This window comes from Saimiri boliviensis, chromosome 5 (assembly GCF_048565385.1).
Source record: "Saimiri boliviensis isolate mSaiBol1 chromosome 5, mSaiBol1.pri, whole genome shotgun sequence".
Lineage (NCBI taxonomy): Eukaryota > Metazoa > Chordata > Mammalia > Primates > Cebidae > Saimiri > Saimiri boliviensis.
This window is the reverse complement of record NC_133453.1, coordinates 127,665,244-127,685,902: the sequence shown is the minus strand read 5'-3', so window position 1 is coordinate 127,685,902 and position 20,659 is coordinate 127,665,244. Positions and strand designations below refer to the sequence as shown.

The 20,659-nt window shown below is 42.3% G+C and overlaps 1 protein-coding gene across 2 annotated transcripts in view; it reads left to right on the top strand.

Annotated features, from left to right (window-relative positions):
* Window positions 1–20,188, top strand: part of EFL1 (elongation factor like GTPase 1) — a 117,275-nt gene extending 97,087 nt beyond the window's left edge. For both annotated transcript variants that reach the window (XR_746387.3, XM_003921674.4), the window contains exons 19-20: window positions 10,367–10,551; window positions 19,862–20,188. Coding sequence is in view for 1 of the 2 variants with exons in the window: in XM_003921674.4 (XP_003921723.1) it covers window positions 10,367–10,551; window positions 19,862–20,050 (374 nt within the window). In the remaining variant the exon portion in view is untranslated. The remainder of the gene's footprint in view (window positions 1–10,366; window positions 10,552–19,861) is intronic.
* The last annotated feature ends 471 nt before the right edge of the window (window positions 20,189–20,659 follow it).

The window sequence follows — 20,659 nt, the reverse complement described above, 5'->3', positions numbered from 1 at the left end:
CACATACCCTCCAGCCAGTAGAGAACATGTCTATGTTTACACTATTACCTCCTACATGAAATACAGCATTCTTCTTTTAATGCAGTTTAGCAATTACATCTTCTCATTAATTCATGTGAGAAGTCAAGATCAATACCATTTCTTTCTAAAATAAAAAAAGTTGGCCGGGCGCGGTGGCTCAAGCCTGTAATCCCAGCACTTTGGGAGGCCGAGGCGGGTGGATCACGAGGTCGAGAGATCGAGACCATCCTGGTCAACATGGTGAAACCCTGTCTCTACTAAAGGTGCAAAAAATTAGCTGGGCATGGTGGCGTGTGCCTGTAATCCCAGCTACTCAGGAGGCTGAGGCAGGAGAATTGCCTGAGCCCAGGAGGCGGAGGTTGCGGTGAGCCGAGATCGCGCCATTGCACTCCAGCCTGGGTAACAAGAGCGAAACTCCGTCTCAAAAAAAAAAAAAAAAAAAAAAAAAAAGTTATGTTTTCCCACTTTGTTCCCCAAAAAGCAGAATCCACATTTTTTGTTAATTGACTAGACTGTAGAAATTATGTAGTTGTATGAACTCCTGTATTTATATATGAGTACTGAGTCTGTACACCTAATTTTTTTCTTAAGTTATATAACACAATTAGTATTACAACAGTAAACAGGAGAAAAATTTTAAAGGCAAGAACAGTCACACCACCACCATTTTAACACATTGATTTCTTATTCATTTTTTTCATTGTCCATTTCTTATCTGATGAGAAATAAAACTCAACAGGTAGAAAATCAAATGTTTGGATGAAGTTAAAGGTCTTTTACGTCTCTAGCAGTCCCCCGATTATCAGCTTACCAATCATGTTAGAAAAAAAAAAAAAAGCTTAGGTTAATATAATTTTGTGTTAGAAAGTCCATGTTGTCTCCAGAGATTTACTTCATGCTTGTGTAAACATGTACAAATGTCTATGATGTTTCTTTAAAATTCTGTACAAAATTAACATATGGCTTTCAAGTCTGCAATTTACGGATCCCAGTGTTTAACTCCTGAAAAGGTTTAGTCATTGTTTACCTTTTATGACCGTTTATGCTCAAACAGTCTGCTATCTACCTTACTATTCCTAATTTCTCAAAAGGGCAGATTCACTTAACATCATGAGATATTCTGGTCCTGGAGACTTGAACCAGGACCATTTAAGAAGGCCAGGTACTTAGTCATCACATCAACTTCTGAGCTATCCTGAACCTCAGTGTTCTCTCACTTCACCTTGTTCCACTTGCTATAGTTGTTCACTATTCGCTTTACTGAAGAGAATGATAGATAACATAGTTATTGTGAACCCCTATTTTCTTGCTATCCACTATAATATGAAATTAGTTTCTATAAGTTGTAGACATGTCTCCTTATTTTGAAAGTATATGTTGAGTATCCCAAATCTGAAAATCCAAGATCCCAAGTGATCTACTAAAATTGGAAACTTTTTGATCATCAAAATGATGCTCAAAAGAAATGCTCATTGGATGGCTGGGCGCGGTAACTCACACTTGTAATCCCAGCACTTTGGGAGGCCGAGGCGGGTGGATCACTTGAGGCCAGGAGTTCAAGACCAGCCTCGCCAACACGGTGAAACCCCATCTCTACTAAAAATACAAAACATTAGCTGGGCATGGCGGCGGATGCCTATAATCTTAGCTACTCAGGAGGCTGAGGCAGGAGAATTGTCTGAACCTGGGAGGCAGAGGTTGCAGTGAGCCCAGATTGCCACCGCACTCCAGCCTGGGCAATAAGCAAAACTCTTGTCTCAAAAAAAGAAAGAAAAAGAAATGCTCATTGGAGTATTTTGGATTTTTTAATTTGAGATACTCAAACAGTATGTAATACAAATATGCCAAAATCTGAAAAAATTCAAAAATCTGAAACACGTCTGGTCCCACTCATTTTGGAAAAGAGATATTCCACCTGTATTGGAAAAAGCCCTTTGCACTGTTTTTAGCTCTTTTACTTTGGTACACTCTGCTTGTTCTGATTTTGAGTATCCTCTTCCTTCTACTGTGCATAGCCTCTTAAAATAGGGGTTGGGGAGGGACTTTCTTCCTTTTTCTGTCATTGAGATCATTCATGATTGATTTCCTTTAGATTCTCTGGTTACTCTGCAAAGGAATTTTATTTTAGGGTATGTTATCCTAGAACCTATCATGTGTGTTAGTTGTCTTTTTTTTTCCTGTCCCTCTATGTATTTGAAATGTTCCCCCCCGCACCCCTCCCGCCCATTGTCCCAGCTCACTGCAGCCTCCTCCTTCCAGGTTCAAGCAATTCTCCTGCCTCAGCGTCCCAAGTAGCTGGGATAACAGGCATGTGCCCCCACGCCCAGCTAAATGGTTTTGTATTTTTAGTAGAGATGCGATTTTGCTGTGTTGGCCAGGCTGGTCTCAAACTCCTGGCCTCAAGTGATCCACCCGCCCGGCCTCTCCAAGTGCTGGTATTACTGGCATGAGTCACCACACCCGGCCAAAATGATCCTTTCTGAAGTCCAGGGCCTGCTTAGGTCTATGCCTACCCTTTCTCTCAAGATAATGAGAACATGTATTTCCTCCCAAAATAATGGGAACACCTGTTTTCTCCCCAGATTGCCATCCCTTCTGCATTATTATTTGGAATGGCATTTGTCCTTTGTTTTCTGAAAAGATGAATTTTCAGCACAACACGTGAAGCCAGAATCAGCTGTTGGTGTTTATCAGACTGAATTCCTAGCAGAGTGTTGAGTCACCCCTGTTGAGTCACCCCTCTGTGTTCATTTTCTCATTTCTATTGGGAAATCACCACCTGGACACTGCATGTGACCAGGCCACCCTAGGATAATACCTCAAAATATCATTTGTCATCCTATCCTTATATTTTTATCCTAGCACTCACCACCTGGCCATCAGACTCAGTTCTGCCACTTTCCAGGAAGAGATACGTATATTTTAACCCTCAGGGTCCTTTGTCACCTTCTCTCTCTGGAACAAAGGATCATTTTGACTTGCCTTACCCAGGTACAAATGTCATTGTACTAGGCCTCACTGCCCTCTGTGAAGCCCCATTTATTTACCCTCTGTGTGGCAACTGTGTGTATGTGGGTTGGTATGCAGTCTCTGTTCCATTGTCACCGGTCAACTTTCTTAATACTTTGCCCCTGAAACCAACTGACTATCACATCCGCTGCCCTAAAAGAAGTTAACATTTAGAGTCAATCGGGATTTTTTTTTTTTTTTTTTTTCCTCGAATTGATTTGAAGTTCTCTTGCTTAGACTGGAGAATCTCCTCTGAGGCCTGTTTTCTCTTTGCTTTTGAGGGTCTCTTTTATATTGATAACCAATTTCTAGTGTCTAAGGTCTATCAATGCAGTCCGCTGTTCACTGTGTTTTTCTTTTACTTTCTCAATCAACACTTTCCATTGGAAAGAAATGAGAAGAACTTCTGTGTTCCTGAGGCCTTTTGCTTCCTGTCTGGATATTTAGAGATCTTCTGAGAAGACTTCAGACTTTGCTGACTGTTGTTTTAACTCTCCGAGAATCGGTAGAAGTTGATTTCAGATCTTTTTTATTTAGCAAAATGAATTTCCTTCGTCTTTTTTTTAAACTTAGTTTTTTCTACATAGATTGTTAAAACAAGAAATCTTTCTATAAATGGACAGAATTGCACGGGGTCAAAATGGGAAATTTTGTTAGGAAAATAATCATCTCAAAACCATGATCTAGGTTTCCCCATATTATCTGGGGAAGTAATTTCAGGAAAATGTCCTTCTGTACTTTTAAAATCCACTTTTCTAAAGATGTGGTTCTGGTATTTTTTTACCCATGAAATTTCCGTGTAATTAGCTTGATTATTGCTGATCTTTTACCTGCTTGTCATTGAATAGTTTTTTTTTTTTTTTTTTTTTTGTATTTTTTTCTTCTAATCTGTTAATCTTTTTTATTTTTGCTCTTGATTTTTAAAAACATCTTTGGTAGTAACCTCACATTTTAAAAATACCTCTTTTTGTTTGACAGTACTAGCTGAGAGGTTTTGTTTTGTTTTGTTTGAGATGGAGTTTCACTCGTGTTGCCCAGGCTGGAGTGCAATGGCGCGATCTTGGCTCACTGCAACCTCTGTCCCCTGAGTTCAAGTGATTCTCCTGCCTCAGCCTTCCAAGTAGCTGGGATTACAGGTGCCCGCCTCCACGCCTGGCTAATTTTTTGTATGTTTAGTAGAGATGGGATTTCACCATGTTGACCAGGTTGGTCTCAAACTCCTGACCTCAGATGATCCACCACTTCAGCCCCCCAGAGTGCTGGGATTACAGGCGTGAGCCACTGTGCCTAGATAAATTAAGTTTTAATTGCAGCTATGATTACTATAGTTCTTCCTTTTATTTATTGAATTTTTAATTATTTATTTATTTATTTATTTTATTTTATTTTTTTTTTTTGAGATGGAGTTTTGTTCTTGTTGTCCAAGCTGTAGTGCAATGGCACGATCTCAGCTCACTGCAACCTCCACCTCCCGAGTTCAAGCGATTTTACTTCCTCAGCCTCCAGAGTAGCTGGGATTACAGGTGCCCGCCACCACACCTGGCTAATTTTTTGTATTTTTTAGTAAAGACGGGGTTTCACCATGTTGATCAGTCTAGTCTTGAACTCCTGACCTCAGGTGGTCCTAATTTTATGGGTATTTCGTAGGTATGGGTATATATTTATGGAGTATATGAGATATCTTGAATCTACCTTTTATTTTTACACATACATCACTGTATACTTTTTTAAAACTTTTTTTTTTTTTTTTCCCCCTGAAACAGAGTCTCGCTTTGTTGCCCAGGCTGGAGTGCAGTGGCGAGATCTTGGCTGACTGCAACCTCCGACTCCTAGGTTCAAGCGATTCTTCCTCAGCCTCCCAAGTAGCTGGGAATACAGATGCTGGCCATCATGCCCAGCTAATTTTTTATTTGTATCACTTGAACTAGGGAGTTGGTAGTTGCAGTGAGCCAAGATCACGCCGCTGCACTCCAGTTTGGCCACAGAACAAGACTGTCTCAAAAAAAGAAATAAATAAATAAAAATCGGAGTCCTTGCCCAGTTATCTTGACTGTGTCACAGTATTTACTACCTGCCAACTTCATGTCAACTTTGGATTTGATCATTGTACCTCATTTTTTAAGTCACTCATTATAATGATAAGAACATAGAGCCACTAGCAGACCCACTAAGGACCACTTTCCAGAGTGGGGTCGACCTGTTACCATAATTATCTATAAACTTGTAGCGGATCTATCTATAAGGTAGCAGCCAGCCTACATTCCCCGCTGGGCCTGCAGCATGCTTTATCGCCGATTTGATTGAAGCCCATCTGTATCCTGTCAACCACATTGGCCTGATTCAGCAATCTTACAGCTCTATGACAAAAGGAGGAGGTTAATGTGACCTGGTGTATAAGAATAAGTATGTACCAATTTATTTGTGTTTTTAATTAAAGTTATTGCACAAGCGTTATCAACAATAACAAATCTCAAGGTGAGGGCCGGGTGCAGTGGTTCACGCCTGTAATCCCAGCACTTTGGGAGGCCAAGGCGGGTGGATCACAAGGTCAAGAGATCGAGACGATCCTGATCAACATGATGAAACCCCGTCTCTACTAAAAATACAAAAAATTAGCCGGGCATGGTGGGGCGTGCCTGTAATCCCAGCTACTTGGGAGGCTGAGGCAGGAGAATGTGATATAGTTGGATGTGATATAATTGCTTAACTATCATTCCCAAATTGGAAATGTGCATTGTTCCCTGAATGTTTACTGTGAAAACATGGCTGCAAACAACTGCTCCCTTTCCTAAATTCTGAAAAAACAACACACCTTTAATTGCCAAACTTCCCGCTTTCAAGATTGTAAAATCTACAGGTTAATCTTAGTATTAAGGAAGAAGAACATGTATGAGAATCTATAAAGCTGTAAAAGAACAGATCATGTTCACCCAAATGGTGAAGAGATTTTTTTTTGAGCTTGGGTATCAGAGAAGACTTCATGGAACAAGTTGTTTTTGAATGGGCCTTGAATGATAAAAAGGATTTGAATATAGAGTTGGACTGAGAGTAGTCTAGGTTGAAGAAACTGTGCTCAGAGTTGGTAAAACCTTCAATGTGTACTGTGGACAGTGAGTGGTATACCTTGGCTTAGATTACAGGGGCTGTGTCCTATGTACTCTAGGGTCTGGCAGTTAGAGAAGCTGAAGGGGTGGATTACTGCCTCGAATACAGGCTGAGATATTTATGGTGTAGTCATTAATAGTTGAACCCTGATCAAAACTGTTTCATTTGATTAACATTTTTGTTGCAGTTTTTTTCCCCTGATGAATTCTTCTTCCCTGGTTCCTTTCATACAGGAAGGTGCTCTGGTCCCTCCTTACCTCACTTCCTCCCTGCCTCCAGCCCTCCCTCCTGCAGAGTCCTGCCCAGTTGCCAGGCTGTAGTGCGATGACATGATCATAGCCCACTGCAGCCTCCAACTTCTGGGCTCAGATGATCCTCCTGCCTCAGCCTCCCAAGTAGCTAGGACTACAAATGCACACCACTACATGTGGCTAATTTTTAAACTTTGTAGAGACAGGGTCTTGTTTTGTTACACAGGCTTGTCTCAAACTCCTGTTCTCAAGCATTCCTCCTGCCTCTACCTCCCAACGTGCTAGTATTACAGTGATGAGTCACTGCGCTCAACCAGCTCTGATCTTTAAGTGACTGAACAAACTAATGATCATGATGGAACAGATATCCAACGGAGAGGCTATGAAAGTATTTACAGTCACGGGCCACGTGATCAGAAATCCTTGTTGATACAGCTATGTTAATTTCTCAGTGATAACAATGGCATATTTAGGGGTCTTTGAATGCATCCAAGCATTGGACACACCCATCACGAGAGCCAAGTGTATTTGGAAGGTTTTATAATAGTATTTTCCTGTGCTTGGTGATTCATCACTATGCCCCAGTTTTAAGATACAGTTTTCATGGAATTTAAATGGAATGGATCAAGCTTACATGATTAATTACATTCAGTTTCCATTACAGTTATTGATCTAAGCCTGCTGGCATGACCCATGCAGCGGCAGGCAGGGAGTTTGTCCCCACTGGCCCCTTATTTGTGGTCTGTTTGCCTCACTTTCCTCCTTCTTTTTTATCCCTGTTGTTTTATTGTTTTGTATTTAATTCCATAGACTACCTTCAAACATTTCTTTTTTTTTTTTTTTTTCTTTTTTCTTTGAGACAGAGTCTTGCTCTGTTGCCCAGGCTGGAGTGCGGTGGCACAATCTCAGCTCACTGCAGCTCCACCTCCCAGGTTCTCCTCTAAGCGATTCTCCTACCTAGGCCTCCGGAGTAGCTGGGATTACAGGCGCACGCCGCCATGCCCAGCTCATTTTTGTACTTTTAGTGAAGATGGGATTTCACCATGTTGGCCAGGCTGGTCTCGAACTCCTGACCTCAGGTGATCCACCCACCCTGGCCTCCCAGAGTGCTGGGATTACAGGCGTGACCCACCACTCCCACCACTTAAAATGTTTCTTTGAATGAGATAGGGGAGTAAAGATTCCTAGTTCACACATATTAGGTATTATGGTAAGATTTTTTTCTATGTATCTCAGACAATATATAACTAAAAGGGATCACTAATGAAAATAATAGTTTTTCTGCTGTTTTGGGAGCTTTTCAGACTGTACTTGAAGTATTGTTTTCGTTTCTGGGTACCAAATACCAAGAGGGATGTAAATGAATCATAGTAGTTCAAGTAGGAACGTGACCAGGATAAAACAAGAAATACGGGTCTATCATAGCAAAATTGACCTGGAAAAGTGAAGATAAGATAGCTGTCTTCGAGTAGCTTATAGGGTAATTTGAGGGAGATGGATTAAAATTCTCCCATGTGATAAAAACTAGGACTGATGTTCAGAAACTTCCAGGGAACACATTTGGGGCTCAAGAATGGTCTAGCCATTAAGGCTATCCAAAGACGGAATGGGCTGCCCTGGGAAGAAATGAGTTTTAGAGGATACAAGCAGAGCTTAAACAGCTACTTTGGTAGAAATCATTGACCCTCAAGTTTCCTTCGACGCCACTGTTGTGTGATTCTCTAACTATGAGGTTTCTGTGTATGCATGATAGGGGGAAATCATTGGAATGGGGAGAATGGAGTTGCCTTTTGAAGTAGGTAATATGTTCTTAGACATGTTAAATTTAAAAGGAAGTTGGGTTCCACAGTAGAGATGCTCTGGCATCCATTGTAAAGTGGTATTGGCAGGCCAAGGAGAGTCCTGGCTTAGAGATGGTCTTCGGAGTCCCAGGCATAAAATTAGTTAGTTTAAACTACACAAATGATAAATTAGTTGGCTCGCTGTGTGGAGAGTTCGTTCAAAGAGTATGAAGCCTCAAAGAATACCCATAAGAAGAAGTCGAAGAGATACTGAAATAAAGAGAGTGACAGCCAGAAGGCCAGGAGTTTAAGGGGGAGAATACCAAGATTGGAGACAGTTGACAGAGAAAGGGTTAATCAGTAGCTTCAAATACCACAGAGAAATCATAGAGGATTAAAATTGAGAACAAAAAGCATTTAGGTTAGGAATATGAAAATTACTGTGAAATTTCAAGGAAGCAGTTTCCTGGAGCAACCAGGAGAGCCTAGATGTTAAAGAAAGAGCACATCGTGTAGAAATGAGAAGCTGCCTGTTGAAGAGATGTGGGGAAGGAAGGAAGGAGAGGATGTAGTAGCTAGCTGGGGAAACAGACAAGAGGAAAGGGGATGCCTTGCATTACGAATGGATTGTTCACTTTGTTTGTTTTTAAGCTAAACCTAAACGTGGTGAAGGCTTATCGGGGATTTTAGTTTCGTTTACCTGGAGGCCCTGTGACACAAAGGTGTTCTGCCGTTTGTTGCCTATTAACTGCCACTAGGGGGAAATCTGAATCAGAGAGAAAAGTTTGGGAATCATTTTGGCTTTAGGTCCTCAGTTTCTAGTTGAAAAACTAAATAAATAAAGGTGAGTGGGTAGCGGACACTCCAGACTCATCACCTTGGCAGTTAAGAGAGAAGGGTCCCGGACTCGATGGTGGTCAGAGGATACTTGAGCTCTGCTTAGCAGCAGTGTTGTACATGTTTAAGAATAATATATGCATAGATGACTTATGTAACAAATTTTTTTTATGCAGCAGGTGAAAGAAGAGGCTTTAAAGTATCTGCCGGTTACAGCAAGTTCTTCGTGATTGTCTATGATTTTCAGTGTGTCTCTATTCTTCACAGGGTCAATTCTCCCTACTAGTTGAAAGGATGTATCGCATACCCAAAGGCACTCATAAAGAACACCAGTGAGAGGGGAAGATATTTCCCTCCTGAGCATGAGGCAGAACTGTGCCTAAAGATGAATTAAGAGTCATCCAAGATAATTTGCTAGTAGTAGAATTCTTGTGCCGTGACACTAGAAATTGTTACCAGACATTAAAGATTCCAAACCTATCAGTTTTCAGGGGAATAAAACACTTAATACTCATGTCACTTAAATATTACCAGTTTAAGAAAAATATGGGCAAATATTTATGTGTGTGGTTTTAATTTTTGGTATAAAAATGCCAGTTGCGGCTGGGTGCAGTGGCTCAAGCCTGTAATCCCAGCACTTTGGGAGGCTGAGGCGGGTGGATCACGAGGTCAAGAGATCGAGACCATCCTGGTCAACATGGTGAAACCCCATCTCTACTAAAAAATACAAAAAATCAGCTGGGCATGGTGGCGCGTGCCTGTAGTCCCAGCTACTCGGGAAGCTGTGGCAGGAGAATTGCTTGAACCCAGGAGGCGGAGGTTGCAGTGAGCCGAGATCGCGCCATTGCACTCCAGCCTGGGTAACAAGAACGAAACTCCGTCTGAAAAAAACAAAAAACAAAAAAAATGCCAGTTGCTTGCTTACTATGCCCAAATAGCCTATGTCATCATAATTATCATTGTCACGTCAATAAGGTCTCATAATTATTAAAACATCTTAATGTTTACAAAGCCCAGCCATACTCATTGGATTTCAGACCCAAAGATGGCTCAGAAGTGAAATTGCACTGAAAGGTCCTTTTACCAGTCTCCTCCATCTTGTGCTGTATTACGGGGTTTGACAATGAACAGTGCAGTTTAGGGCGATTTAACTTTTTGTTATTTTTTGTTTCTAATTTTTCTATAAATCTCGTGCTTTTTAAATAAACACTTAAAAAGTGTTCCATGCTTTTGTAAACCAACGTTATTGAGAACAAATTGAATCATTAGTGGATTGTTACAAGGTGTATGGGCAATCATGTCTTTTGTGTGGCTCAAGCCATATGACTGATCCATGAATTTAAAAGATTTGTGGTTTTGCAGGTCGAGTCTATGCTGTCTTGTCAAAGAGAGAAGGTCGGGTACTTCAAGAAGAAATGAAAGAAGGGACAGACATGTTCATTATTAAGGCTGTGCTGCCTGTGGCTGAAAGCTTTGGTTTTGCTGATGAAATCAGGAAGAGGACAAGTGGCCTGGCCAGCCCGCAACTGGTATTCAGCCATTGGGAGGTAAAAATCCAAGTTCCTATCCCTTCCTTCTCGTCTATGGGTACATTCCCTACAGAAGAGCCCAAGAATAGCAGACAACACAGATCATGGCATCTGGCCTTTCTGTGTGTGGCTCAACTCAGTCAAATGGACAGGTGAAAGCAAATGGCTTTTTTATCCAGATTGAATGATCCTGAGATCATCTGTGGCTTATAATAAACACACACACACACACACACACACACACACACACACACACAGTCACTCTCATGTGTTCCTTTTATTCAATATAAAATTTAAGATACTGAAAATTTAATCCTTTTTTCATCCAAATATATATTTTAGATTTTTAATGGAAACTCACGGACCTTTTGAATGTGAAATTTTAAGAGCATTTTCTTCCAGGGAAAAAAAATTATCTCCAGCCATTTAGAAGGGAACAGTTACACTTCTTGCAAAGTGGTAGCTTTAAATCATGGTGTATTGTATATTCTTCCATCCCCGTTATGAAGATTCAAGGTTTCCGTGGCTTTCAAGTGTTGTGGAATGAGAATGGAATGAAATGGTTACTCAGAACCCTTCATTGTCAGTGTGGGTAAAGGTGGGTGAAAGGCAAACCTTCTCGGTAATCAGAAAGGAAAACTTAACAAACAGATCCCCATTGCTGGGGAGAGAAGGAAAGATTGTGAACACATTGTTAAGTTAGAGAAAAAACAATAGCGAGAGGCAAAGGTAAGGTCAGACCAGCCGTCCTGAACAGATCCTTAAAGGCAAAGGAGATGGGAGCCAGCTAAGGGGGACATTCAGTCAGAAGGGGCCGCATGAGAAAAGGCCGGTAGAGACAAACTGCAAGCCACGTGCAAAAACGATTTACTTTTCAAGAAAAAGCCTAAGGTCAGGAAGAAAATTTTAAACCCAAGGATATAAGTAGAAAGAGTGTTTTAAGAACAGTTTTTGTGGTGGTTGTTTACAGGGAATTGAAATATCTTCACATTATTCCCTTTTACCATGGAGGTTTGTAAGGTAATGGAAGAAGCATTGACTCTGGAGTCAGACAGTCCTGGTTTCAAATACAAATTCTTCTTATTTGGGCAAATCATGGACCCTCCCGAGTTTTCTTCACCCTCTGGTCAAATATCTAACCTAGTGCCTGACATTGTGGCTGACCAGCCCTTGCTGATGCGAAGATCGTTCCTCATGGATCATTTTCTGAGTCCATACCACATTCCTTTTGGCTTCCTGTCAGCAGTGTGGCATTGCACAGGGCTTCACACAGATTATCCGTGGTTTTATTCTTAAACTCTATTTCAACAAAACTCAGGATTTAGCTTCAATGCTAAGCTGTTATCTTTCTCACTTTCTTTAGCCTGTTGGGTCCCTTTTTCCAGAACACTGTAAGAAGAGTTTAAATATAGATGAGAATGGAAAGTGAGAATAATTGAAGGAGAACTTTCTTTTTAAAATGAAATTTATAATCAAGTGAATCAGTGAAGTAAAGAAGGGTGGTACTTTAGAAAAATTGACTTTGGACAGGGCAAGTCTGCTTTTAATTCAGTAAGTTCATTTCATCTAAATGACTGCAAGTGAAGTAACCATCCCAGAGCACTCCATTGTGTCTGCTTTTCCTTTAAAAAAAAATGAAGTCATATTCGTAATGATTGACAGAACCAAGGGTAACACTGTGATTTAGGTTACATCATAGAGTTTGGTCAGTACAAAGTCTAGGTTTTAACAGTAATTTACTGTGAATTTTTTCTTACCTTTTGCATCTTTCTCTGAAAACTTAATGGGGTTTTGATGGTTTTGCCGGCTTATCATATCTGATGAGATATTGCTGCATTTCATTATGTAGAAAACAATAGCCCCAAAACATGAATTTTGTAATTTCTGAGCTTGTGGGTAGTCATTTCTCATTTATCCAGAATTCTAGCTTTTTAGTTTTGGTTTTGGTTTTTGGCATTCGACTTTTATGTAAGAACACAAACCGATAAGAAACATAAGGGATGCATTTTAAAAGGCAGTGGCTGATAAAAAGGAACTATGTAGTGAAATATATTACAGATGGTTCTAATGAAAACATTATTACAGCATCCTCTACCACAGGTTTTAGTTACCTGGTGTGTGATTACAGAGCAATACAGCTAAACAATATTTAGAACCAGAGAGATTCAGCCCACTCCAACCCAATGACCTTGAGAGGAAGAATGCTTTCCTCATTGGCATTACCATTGCCGCAAACTGCCTTCCGAATTCACAAGTCATGCTTCTGAATATCTCAGAGATGACAAGTAGTCCATCTCATGAAGATGTCCTTGATTAACACTTGCGCATAAAACTGGGTTATAGTATGTTTGATCAGAACAAAGAGGATGTAGGTTAAGTAATCACTGGGATTGTCTGTAAATCCAGATCCCTAATAGGCATTCAGAGCTGTTGTAATGGCATCATTATTGGAAGAATGATCCATTTGAATTCTTATATTCTATTTTTTGTTTTAAAATCTCATCATTTGATAGTCTTATCCTTCCAAGTGATTTATAAAGCATATTTTTTAAAATATATATATATAAAGTTCCCTTCATTTCTTAGTTGTCAGATATATTATTTAGGAAGCAGGTAAGACTGCTCTAATAAAAGGATCCCAAAATATAGTGGCTCAAATAAGGCAGAGATGATTTCTCTTTTGGGTCCAGGGAGGCAGACTAGGGCTGACCTGTGTCTCACTGTGGTGGGATCCCAGGCCCATTCTGGCTTGCTGCCTTTCTCAACACTTGGCTCCCACTGATTGTCCAAAGTGGCTACTCTACCCCCGCCATCACATCTGCATTCCAGCCAATAAGAATGAGGATGAGGAAGAATAAGATGTTCTCCTTCCCTTTAAGGGCACAAACTGGGTCTTGCACACAATCACTTCACCCTCATCCCAAGGCCCAGAAGCAGTCATCTGAGCACATCTAACAAGGCCCCACCTAAGAAGGAGGCTGGGAAATGTAGTCTTTAGGTCTATGGCCTGTGGTCTGTTTTGGTAAATAAATTTTTTTAGAATACACCTGTACCCAATCATGTACGTATTTTCCATGACTGCTTTTAAGCAGAGTAAAGTAGCTGTGATAGAAATCATATATGGCCTGCAAAGTCTAAGATATTTACTATCTGGCTCTTTGTAGAAAAAGTATGCCTCATGCCGGGCGCGGTGGCTCAAGCCTGTAATTCCAGCACTTTGGGAGGCCGAGGCGGGTGGATCACGAGGTCAAGAGATCGAGACCGTCCTGGTCAACATGGCGAAACCCCGTCTCTACTAAAAATACAAAACATTAGCTGGGCATGGTGGCGCGTGCCTGTAATCCCAGCTACTCAGGAGGCTGAGGCAGGAGAATTGCCTGAGCCCAGGAGGCGGAGGTTGCGGTGAGCCGAGATCGCGCCATTGCACTCCAGCCTGGGTAACAAGAGCGAAACTCCGTCTCAAAAAAAAAAAAAAGAAAAAGTATGCCTCAACCTTCTCAATCTTCAGATTCAGGTGGCCATATGCCTACCTGAAATATCTATTCGGGATATTTAGGGACAACTAGTATAAAAACAGCAAGATTTTACCAAATAGGCAGTTTTTGTACATGAAGGCCTTGATGGTTTTCCATCTCCTTTATCCTTCAGAAATTTTTTTAAAAATCTTAAAATTGATCTTACACATTTAATAATTTTTAAAAAATGTTACTTTCTGGCTTAGCTATATCTTGTTATTAAAAATAAGTCTCTTAAATAACTTGAGAGAAAAATGTTCTCAAGAAAATTTCGCCCCAGTTTTGTGCCATCCTTCTGCCATGTCCTTGCCACCTGTCGTGGTCCTGTTCCCAAAAGCTTCAAATCTTTGGAATCTTGAAAACTACATTATAATTAAATGTCATTGATCTGATATTTTTTGGCTGTCTTGGTTTTTCCCCCATAGTTAGGTTTAGAAATAACACAGTTGTTGAGATACGGCTTCTTTTCATTTGTATTCTACCACACCATATAATTTACAATCAAGAGCTTTTGAGAGAAAGTGCTTCAAAAAATAGAGAAAATAAAATTACAGGCATTTTTCCATGAGGAAACCTTTGAAGTCAGCAATCTCATAATTTCTCTTTCCTATGTTTTACCCTTCTGTGAAAAAGAAAGAAAAGGAGCTAATAACAGACACAGAAAGAAAAAATATTACCACCCAGTGCGGTTGTACATGTATGTCAGCATAACCTCAAGATTCGCGGCTTACTACTGAGATTACCCTGAGGGGTGGGCTAAAGTTCACACCGGGTGAAGTGATTATAATCGCACCAAACAAGTTTATTTTGGACATGGTATTTTCCACCTGCCAGCTGTAATCGTAGTGAAAACTGGGCAAAAAATTGAAATGGGGCACCCAGAGCTTCTTCCTTCTGGGCTTTCGTTTCCCTTGATGCCTAGGGCAACAGTTTGCACTTGGGTACCGTGTTATGAATCAGAAAATGGCATCTCCTTCAGGCTATTGAGTTGCAAAAATACATTCTCACTCTAGGCCGATGTATTCTGGGTGAGGCAGTAAGGAAAAAAAAAAAGCACCTTTTTTCTTCAGTGTGATAACGAGCCCCTCTCTGTGGCCTGGAGGGGCCTTTCTGTAGAGCACAAGCTGGCCAACCATAAAAGGGTGGGCTTGTCTTTGCTCAACCAAGGAAATTCAAAACCAGCCTGGAGCACTCGGGTGGTGTTCCATCTGCGCTGTTCTCAGAGTTTGTCGGGCCTGTTGAGACAAGTGGCTTCGGGCTGTCCACACAGACGCAGGAGGAGCAAAGCTGTCTTCATGATATTGGTACTTTTTTTTTTTTTTTTTTTGAGACGGATCTCGCTCTGTCGCCAGGCTGGAGTGCAGTGGCGTAATCTTGGCTCACTGCAACTTCCATCTCCCGGGTTCAAGTGATTCTCCTGCCTTAGCCTTCTGAGTAGCTGGGACTACAGGCTTGCACCTCCACGCCCAGCTCATTTTTGTATTTTTCGTACACGGAGTTTCACCATGTTAGCCAGGATAGTCTCGATCTCTTGACCTCATGATCCGCCTGCCTCAGCCTCCCAAAGAGCTGAGATTACAGGCATGAGCAACCACGCCCGGCCCGATATTGAGACTTTTAACATGCCATCCTTACAAATGGGAGAACCCAGGTGTATGACCGTTTGAAATATGTTGCCCAAGATCACACAGCTAAGCAGGCAGGGAGCTGGCACTGAAGGGAGACTGCCTGGCTCCATAGCCGGTGCAGTTAACCCTCTCAGCACTTTCACTCTGGCCTCAGTGCCTGTCCCTAGATTCGGCGACATGCCACCCCCCTACTCCTCACTCTGGGTTTGATTCCACACAGACTCACTTGGTTCTCGCTCATGGCATTCTCTGCCTGTTTCCTTGTGTATGAGGAACAGACGTCACCCCTCTCACCTTGTCCTCCCACCAGCAAAGCGGAGTAACCAATTCTGGAAGCAGTGTGTGTTTCTCACAAGTGTTGAGAATTTTACCTCCAGGCAAAAGAGAATTATAACTGGTGGTCGGGTGTCTTTTAAAAATTTGTTTAAAAAACTACAAATGTGGCCGGGCGCGGTGGCTCAAGCCTGTAATCCCAGCACTTTGGGAGGCCGAGGTGGGTGGATCACAAGGTCGAGAGATCGAGACCAACCTGGTCAACATGGTGAAACCCCGTCTCTACTAAAAATACAAAAAAAATTAGCTGGGCATGGTGGCGCGTGCCTGTAATCCCAGCTACTCAGGAGGCTGAGGCAGGAGAATTGCCTGAACCCAGGAGGCGGAGGTTGCCGTGAGCCGAGATCGCGCCATTGCACTCCAGCCTGGGTAACAAGAGCGAAACTCCGTCTCAAAAAAAAAAAAAACTACAAATTTTTTTTCCATAGGAAGTTACCAAAAAATATATACAGGGAGGTCCTGTGAGCCCTTCACCCCTCCTCCCCCAGTGTTAACATCTCTTGTATCTATAGTACAATACCATACCAGGACATTGACACTGATACACCAATAGAGCTCGTTCGGATTTCACCAGTTACATGCACTTGACTTAGCTAGTACCAGTGTGCAACTTATGTTTGGATAAACCCAGTCTTCATGGCAGTCTGCAAACATGGCAAAGGCAGGCTTTGGAGCCAGACACACCTAGGATGTGCCAGGTGCTTTACTGTCTGAATTTTATGTAATATCTTCCTCAGTCTTCACAACTCTATCAATTGATGGATTATGCGTGTTCTCAGCTGCAGGAACCATAAAGCCGGAATAGTAATTATTTAAGCAATTAGGGCTGGTGGTGTCCCTGAGCAATTACTATGGCTCAGGGGCACCATCAAAGATGCAGGCTCCGTTTCCTCTGCTCTGTACATTCATGGGAGTTTGTATGTCATTAGTGCTAAAAAAAAAATTTATCACATATGTAGCTTTATGGAACAAGATACAGAATTGTTCCATCACCAAAAGGCTCCCTCATGCTCCCCCTGCATAGCTACACCTATCCTTACCCCGGGTGGGTGGCTTTTGACCTTTCAGGCTGTTTTGAGTGACAGCCACCTTCCTTCCCTTCGTCCTGCCCAGGCCCAGGCCCTGAGCCCAAACTGTCAGCCTGGCTGGTATCATGGTGACATTGTCTGCTGGTGAATGGTCTCGAATGAGCCTTGCTATCCTAGGCCCAGTGGCTAGTGAATCAGAATTGAGTCCCTGGGACTGATGTGCCCCCAAAATCACAGCATACACCCTGTAACCCAGAAGAACCCCCTCAGATGGCCAAGTCCACAGGACTGAGCTTCCTTCCCACTCCTCCTCCTCACTGCAGTTTTTCATCTAAACTCCATCCATCTGCCCTTGACTGCAACTCTGCCTACCCATCCCCAACCCAATTGCTGGACCTTGTCTCCTTTTCTGTCCCCAGCCTCTAACTGGGGTCCCACTTCAAGACACTCCTCCTGTGGACTTGCTGTCACCTGCCAGAATTGTTGCTCTAGGGCCGATAATGCCTCTGTGCCTCCTGGCTGCTCTCCGTTCTTACCGCCTGCTCTTTCCTTCAGGACTCTTTCCTAGAAGGATATTTCTTCATTCTTTTGTTGAGTGTCCATGAGAGGTCGTATGTTTTAAAGTCTGTCCAACAGAGGCTTTTTTTGGATAATGGTTTATTTAACTAGATAACGACGTGTAGGCTCACACCGAGGCTCCTTCGCACTCTGAGGACTTCACTGTGTCCCAGCATCTGTTGCTGATGCGAAGTTTGTCGTTGGTCTGATTCATGTTCTTCTCTAGATGATCTGGCTTTTCTCTGATTTTCTCTGTATCTGCCTCAGCACCAGGACACAGACAGCTGCTTTATTTCCAGCCTTTGTTCAAGAGCAAGGAGCATAGTTATGGCTCCCACCTCCCAGTCTATAACGTCTAGTGGGTTAGAATTGAACCTCAGGAGATGCAGGTGCCCACAAATTTCCAGCATTTCAACACTGTCACAAGGGCTGGATTATTTTATTATCTTGCTCCAAACTCAGTGAGGTGTTTCCATCTGAAGACTCTCATCCTGGTCTCTGTTTTCTGGTTTTGGAACTACTGTGAGATATACCCTGTACATACTTTATGACTCTTTTTTTTTTTTTTTTTTTTTTTTTTTTTTTTTTTTTTTTGAGACGGAGTTTCGCTCTTGTTACCCAGGCTGGAGTGCGATGGCGCGATCTCGGCTCACCGCAACCTCCGCCTCCTGGGCTCAGGCAATTCTCCTGCCTCAGCCTCCTGAGTAGCTGGGATTACAGGCATGTGCCACCATGCCCAGCTAATGTTTTGTATTTTTAGTAGAGACAGGGTTTCACCATATTGACCAGGATGGTCTCGATCTCTTGACCTCGTGATCCACCCGCCTCGGCCTCCCAAAGTGCTGGGATTACAGGCTTGAGCCACCGCACCCGGCCCATACTTTATGACTCTTGACTTTCCTTTCATACTTTTTTTTTTTTTAATTTCCATCTCTCTGTGCTGTATTCTGTATTCTGGGAAATTTCGTTCGGTCCGTCTTTAAAAATAATGTACTGAGGTTGAAATTCATACAACATAAAACTGAACATTTTAAAGTAAACATTTTGCTGCATTTTTTTTTTTCCATTCACAATGTCATACATCCACCACCTCCAGAAAAAAAGTTAAAAATTAGCTGGGCCTGGTGGCATGCACCTGTAATCCTAGCTGCTTGGGAGGCTAAGGGAGGACGATCACTTGAGCCCGGGAGATGGAGGCTGCAGTGAGCTATGATTGCACCACTGCACTCCAGCCTGGGCAACAGAGCGAAACTCTGTCTCTTAAAAAAATAGGTATGTACTAACATGTGTTGGTCTTTGTTGAGGTTGAGGACAAAGGCAAAATATTGATGGAAAAGACTTTAACATTCAGATATATCCTAGCAAAAAGGAAAGCTTTTTAAAATCATATTATTAAAAATTAATCGTTTTCAGGCCTGGCACGGTGGCTCAAGCCTGTAATCCCAGCACTTTGGGAGGCCGAGGCGGGTGGATCACGAGGTCAAGAGTCGAGACCATCCTGGTCAACATGGTGAAACCCCGTCTCTACTAAAAATACAAAAAATTAGCTGGGCATGGTGGCGCGTGCCTGTAATCCCAGCTACTCAGGAGGCTGAGGCAGGAGAATTGCCTGAACCCAGGAGGCGAAGGTTGTGATGAGCCGAGATCGCGCCATTGCACTCCAGCCTGGGTAACAAGAGCAAAACTCCGTCAAAAAAAAAAAAAAAAAATTAATCGTTTTCTTTCTTCCTTAGTGTTATGAACTGGCAGTATGAGCAAAGAATGATAACGTATGTTACAAGTTTCGTTGAATCTACTTCCATTTGTTCACATCTCCAGTGATTTTTTTTTTTTTTTTTAATGCAGAGTCTTGCTCTGTCGCCCAGGCTGGAGTGCAGTGGCGCAATCTCTGCTCACTGCAAACTCCGCCTCCCAGGTTCAAGCAATTCTTCTGCCTCAGCCTCCCAAGTAGCTGGGACAACAGGTGCATGCTGCCACGCCCCGCTAATTTTTTTTGTTTTGTTTCATATTTTAGCAGAGATGGGGTTTCACTGTGTTGCCCAGGCTGGTCTGGAACTTCTGAGTTCAGGCAGTCCGCCCACCTTGGCCTACAGGCACGAGCCACCACACCCGGCTGATTCTTAATACTTACTACCATTCCTAGCAAGCTTAGCTGTTCATTGCCTGTTTTTCATTCACTAAGAGTATATGAATTGGGGAACTTAGTGAATAAGGTTTGAAATGAAAAATGACTAACCTTGCACGTCCTGTCATCTTCTTTTACAAGATCATTCCCAGCGACCCCTTCTGGGTGCCAACCACCGAGGAGGAGTACCTGCATTTTGGGGAAAAGGCCGACTCTGAGAACCAGGCCCGCAAGTACATGAACGCAGTTCGGAAGCGGAAGGGTCTGTATGTGGAAGAAAAGATCGTGGAGCATGCAGAAAAGCAGAGGACGCTCAGCAAAAATAAGTAGCTATTACTCCTGGTGCATTCTTTTCCTTTGAGTGAATTTAAAAGTCTCATCAAGGGTTTAGTATTGGGGAAATTTCTTTTGCCACCTTATCTCTGTTTATTCACTTGCAATAAAGTCGATCCATATAAATATTCTAAAGAGGATGTTAGCGAACGTGTTTTCCAAGTGTGTTTTTAATTGGTTCTGGTTCAAGGCAAGAAGTTATAAATACTGCAGTGGTGATTTATTGCTGCCCTGTGTATGACCCCCAGCAGTGAGACGTGTGGCCCAGGCTACCCACTTGGTGCTGGGGAGGCGAGGTGCAGACCCACAGCGGGCAGTCTCCTCTGCGTGGAGCAGCCACTCCAGGGCTCACACTGTCTCTGCCTGCATCACAGTGTGATAATTCTGAATACATCCTCCACATAAGCATCACGTGAATTTCGGAGTGGACACGTTTCATATTTAATCAGTGAATCATGGCATTTAACATCATTTGGAGACACCACATACTTGAGAAAGCAGCTGCTTTTTTAGTTAAACCAAGTCTCTGTTACAGCTCATCCATCTTTCGGAGTTGTCTAGCAAAACAGTATCATGTTCGATAGTTAGCCTGTGAATCTTTTGCTT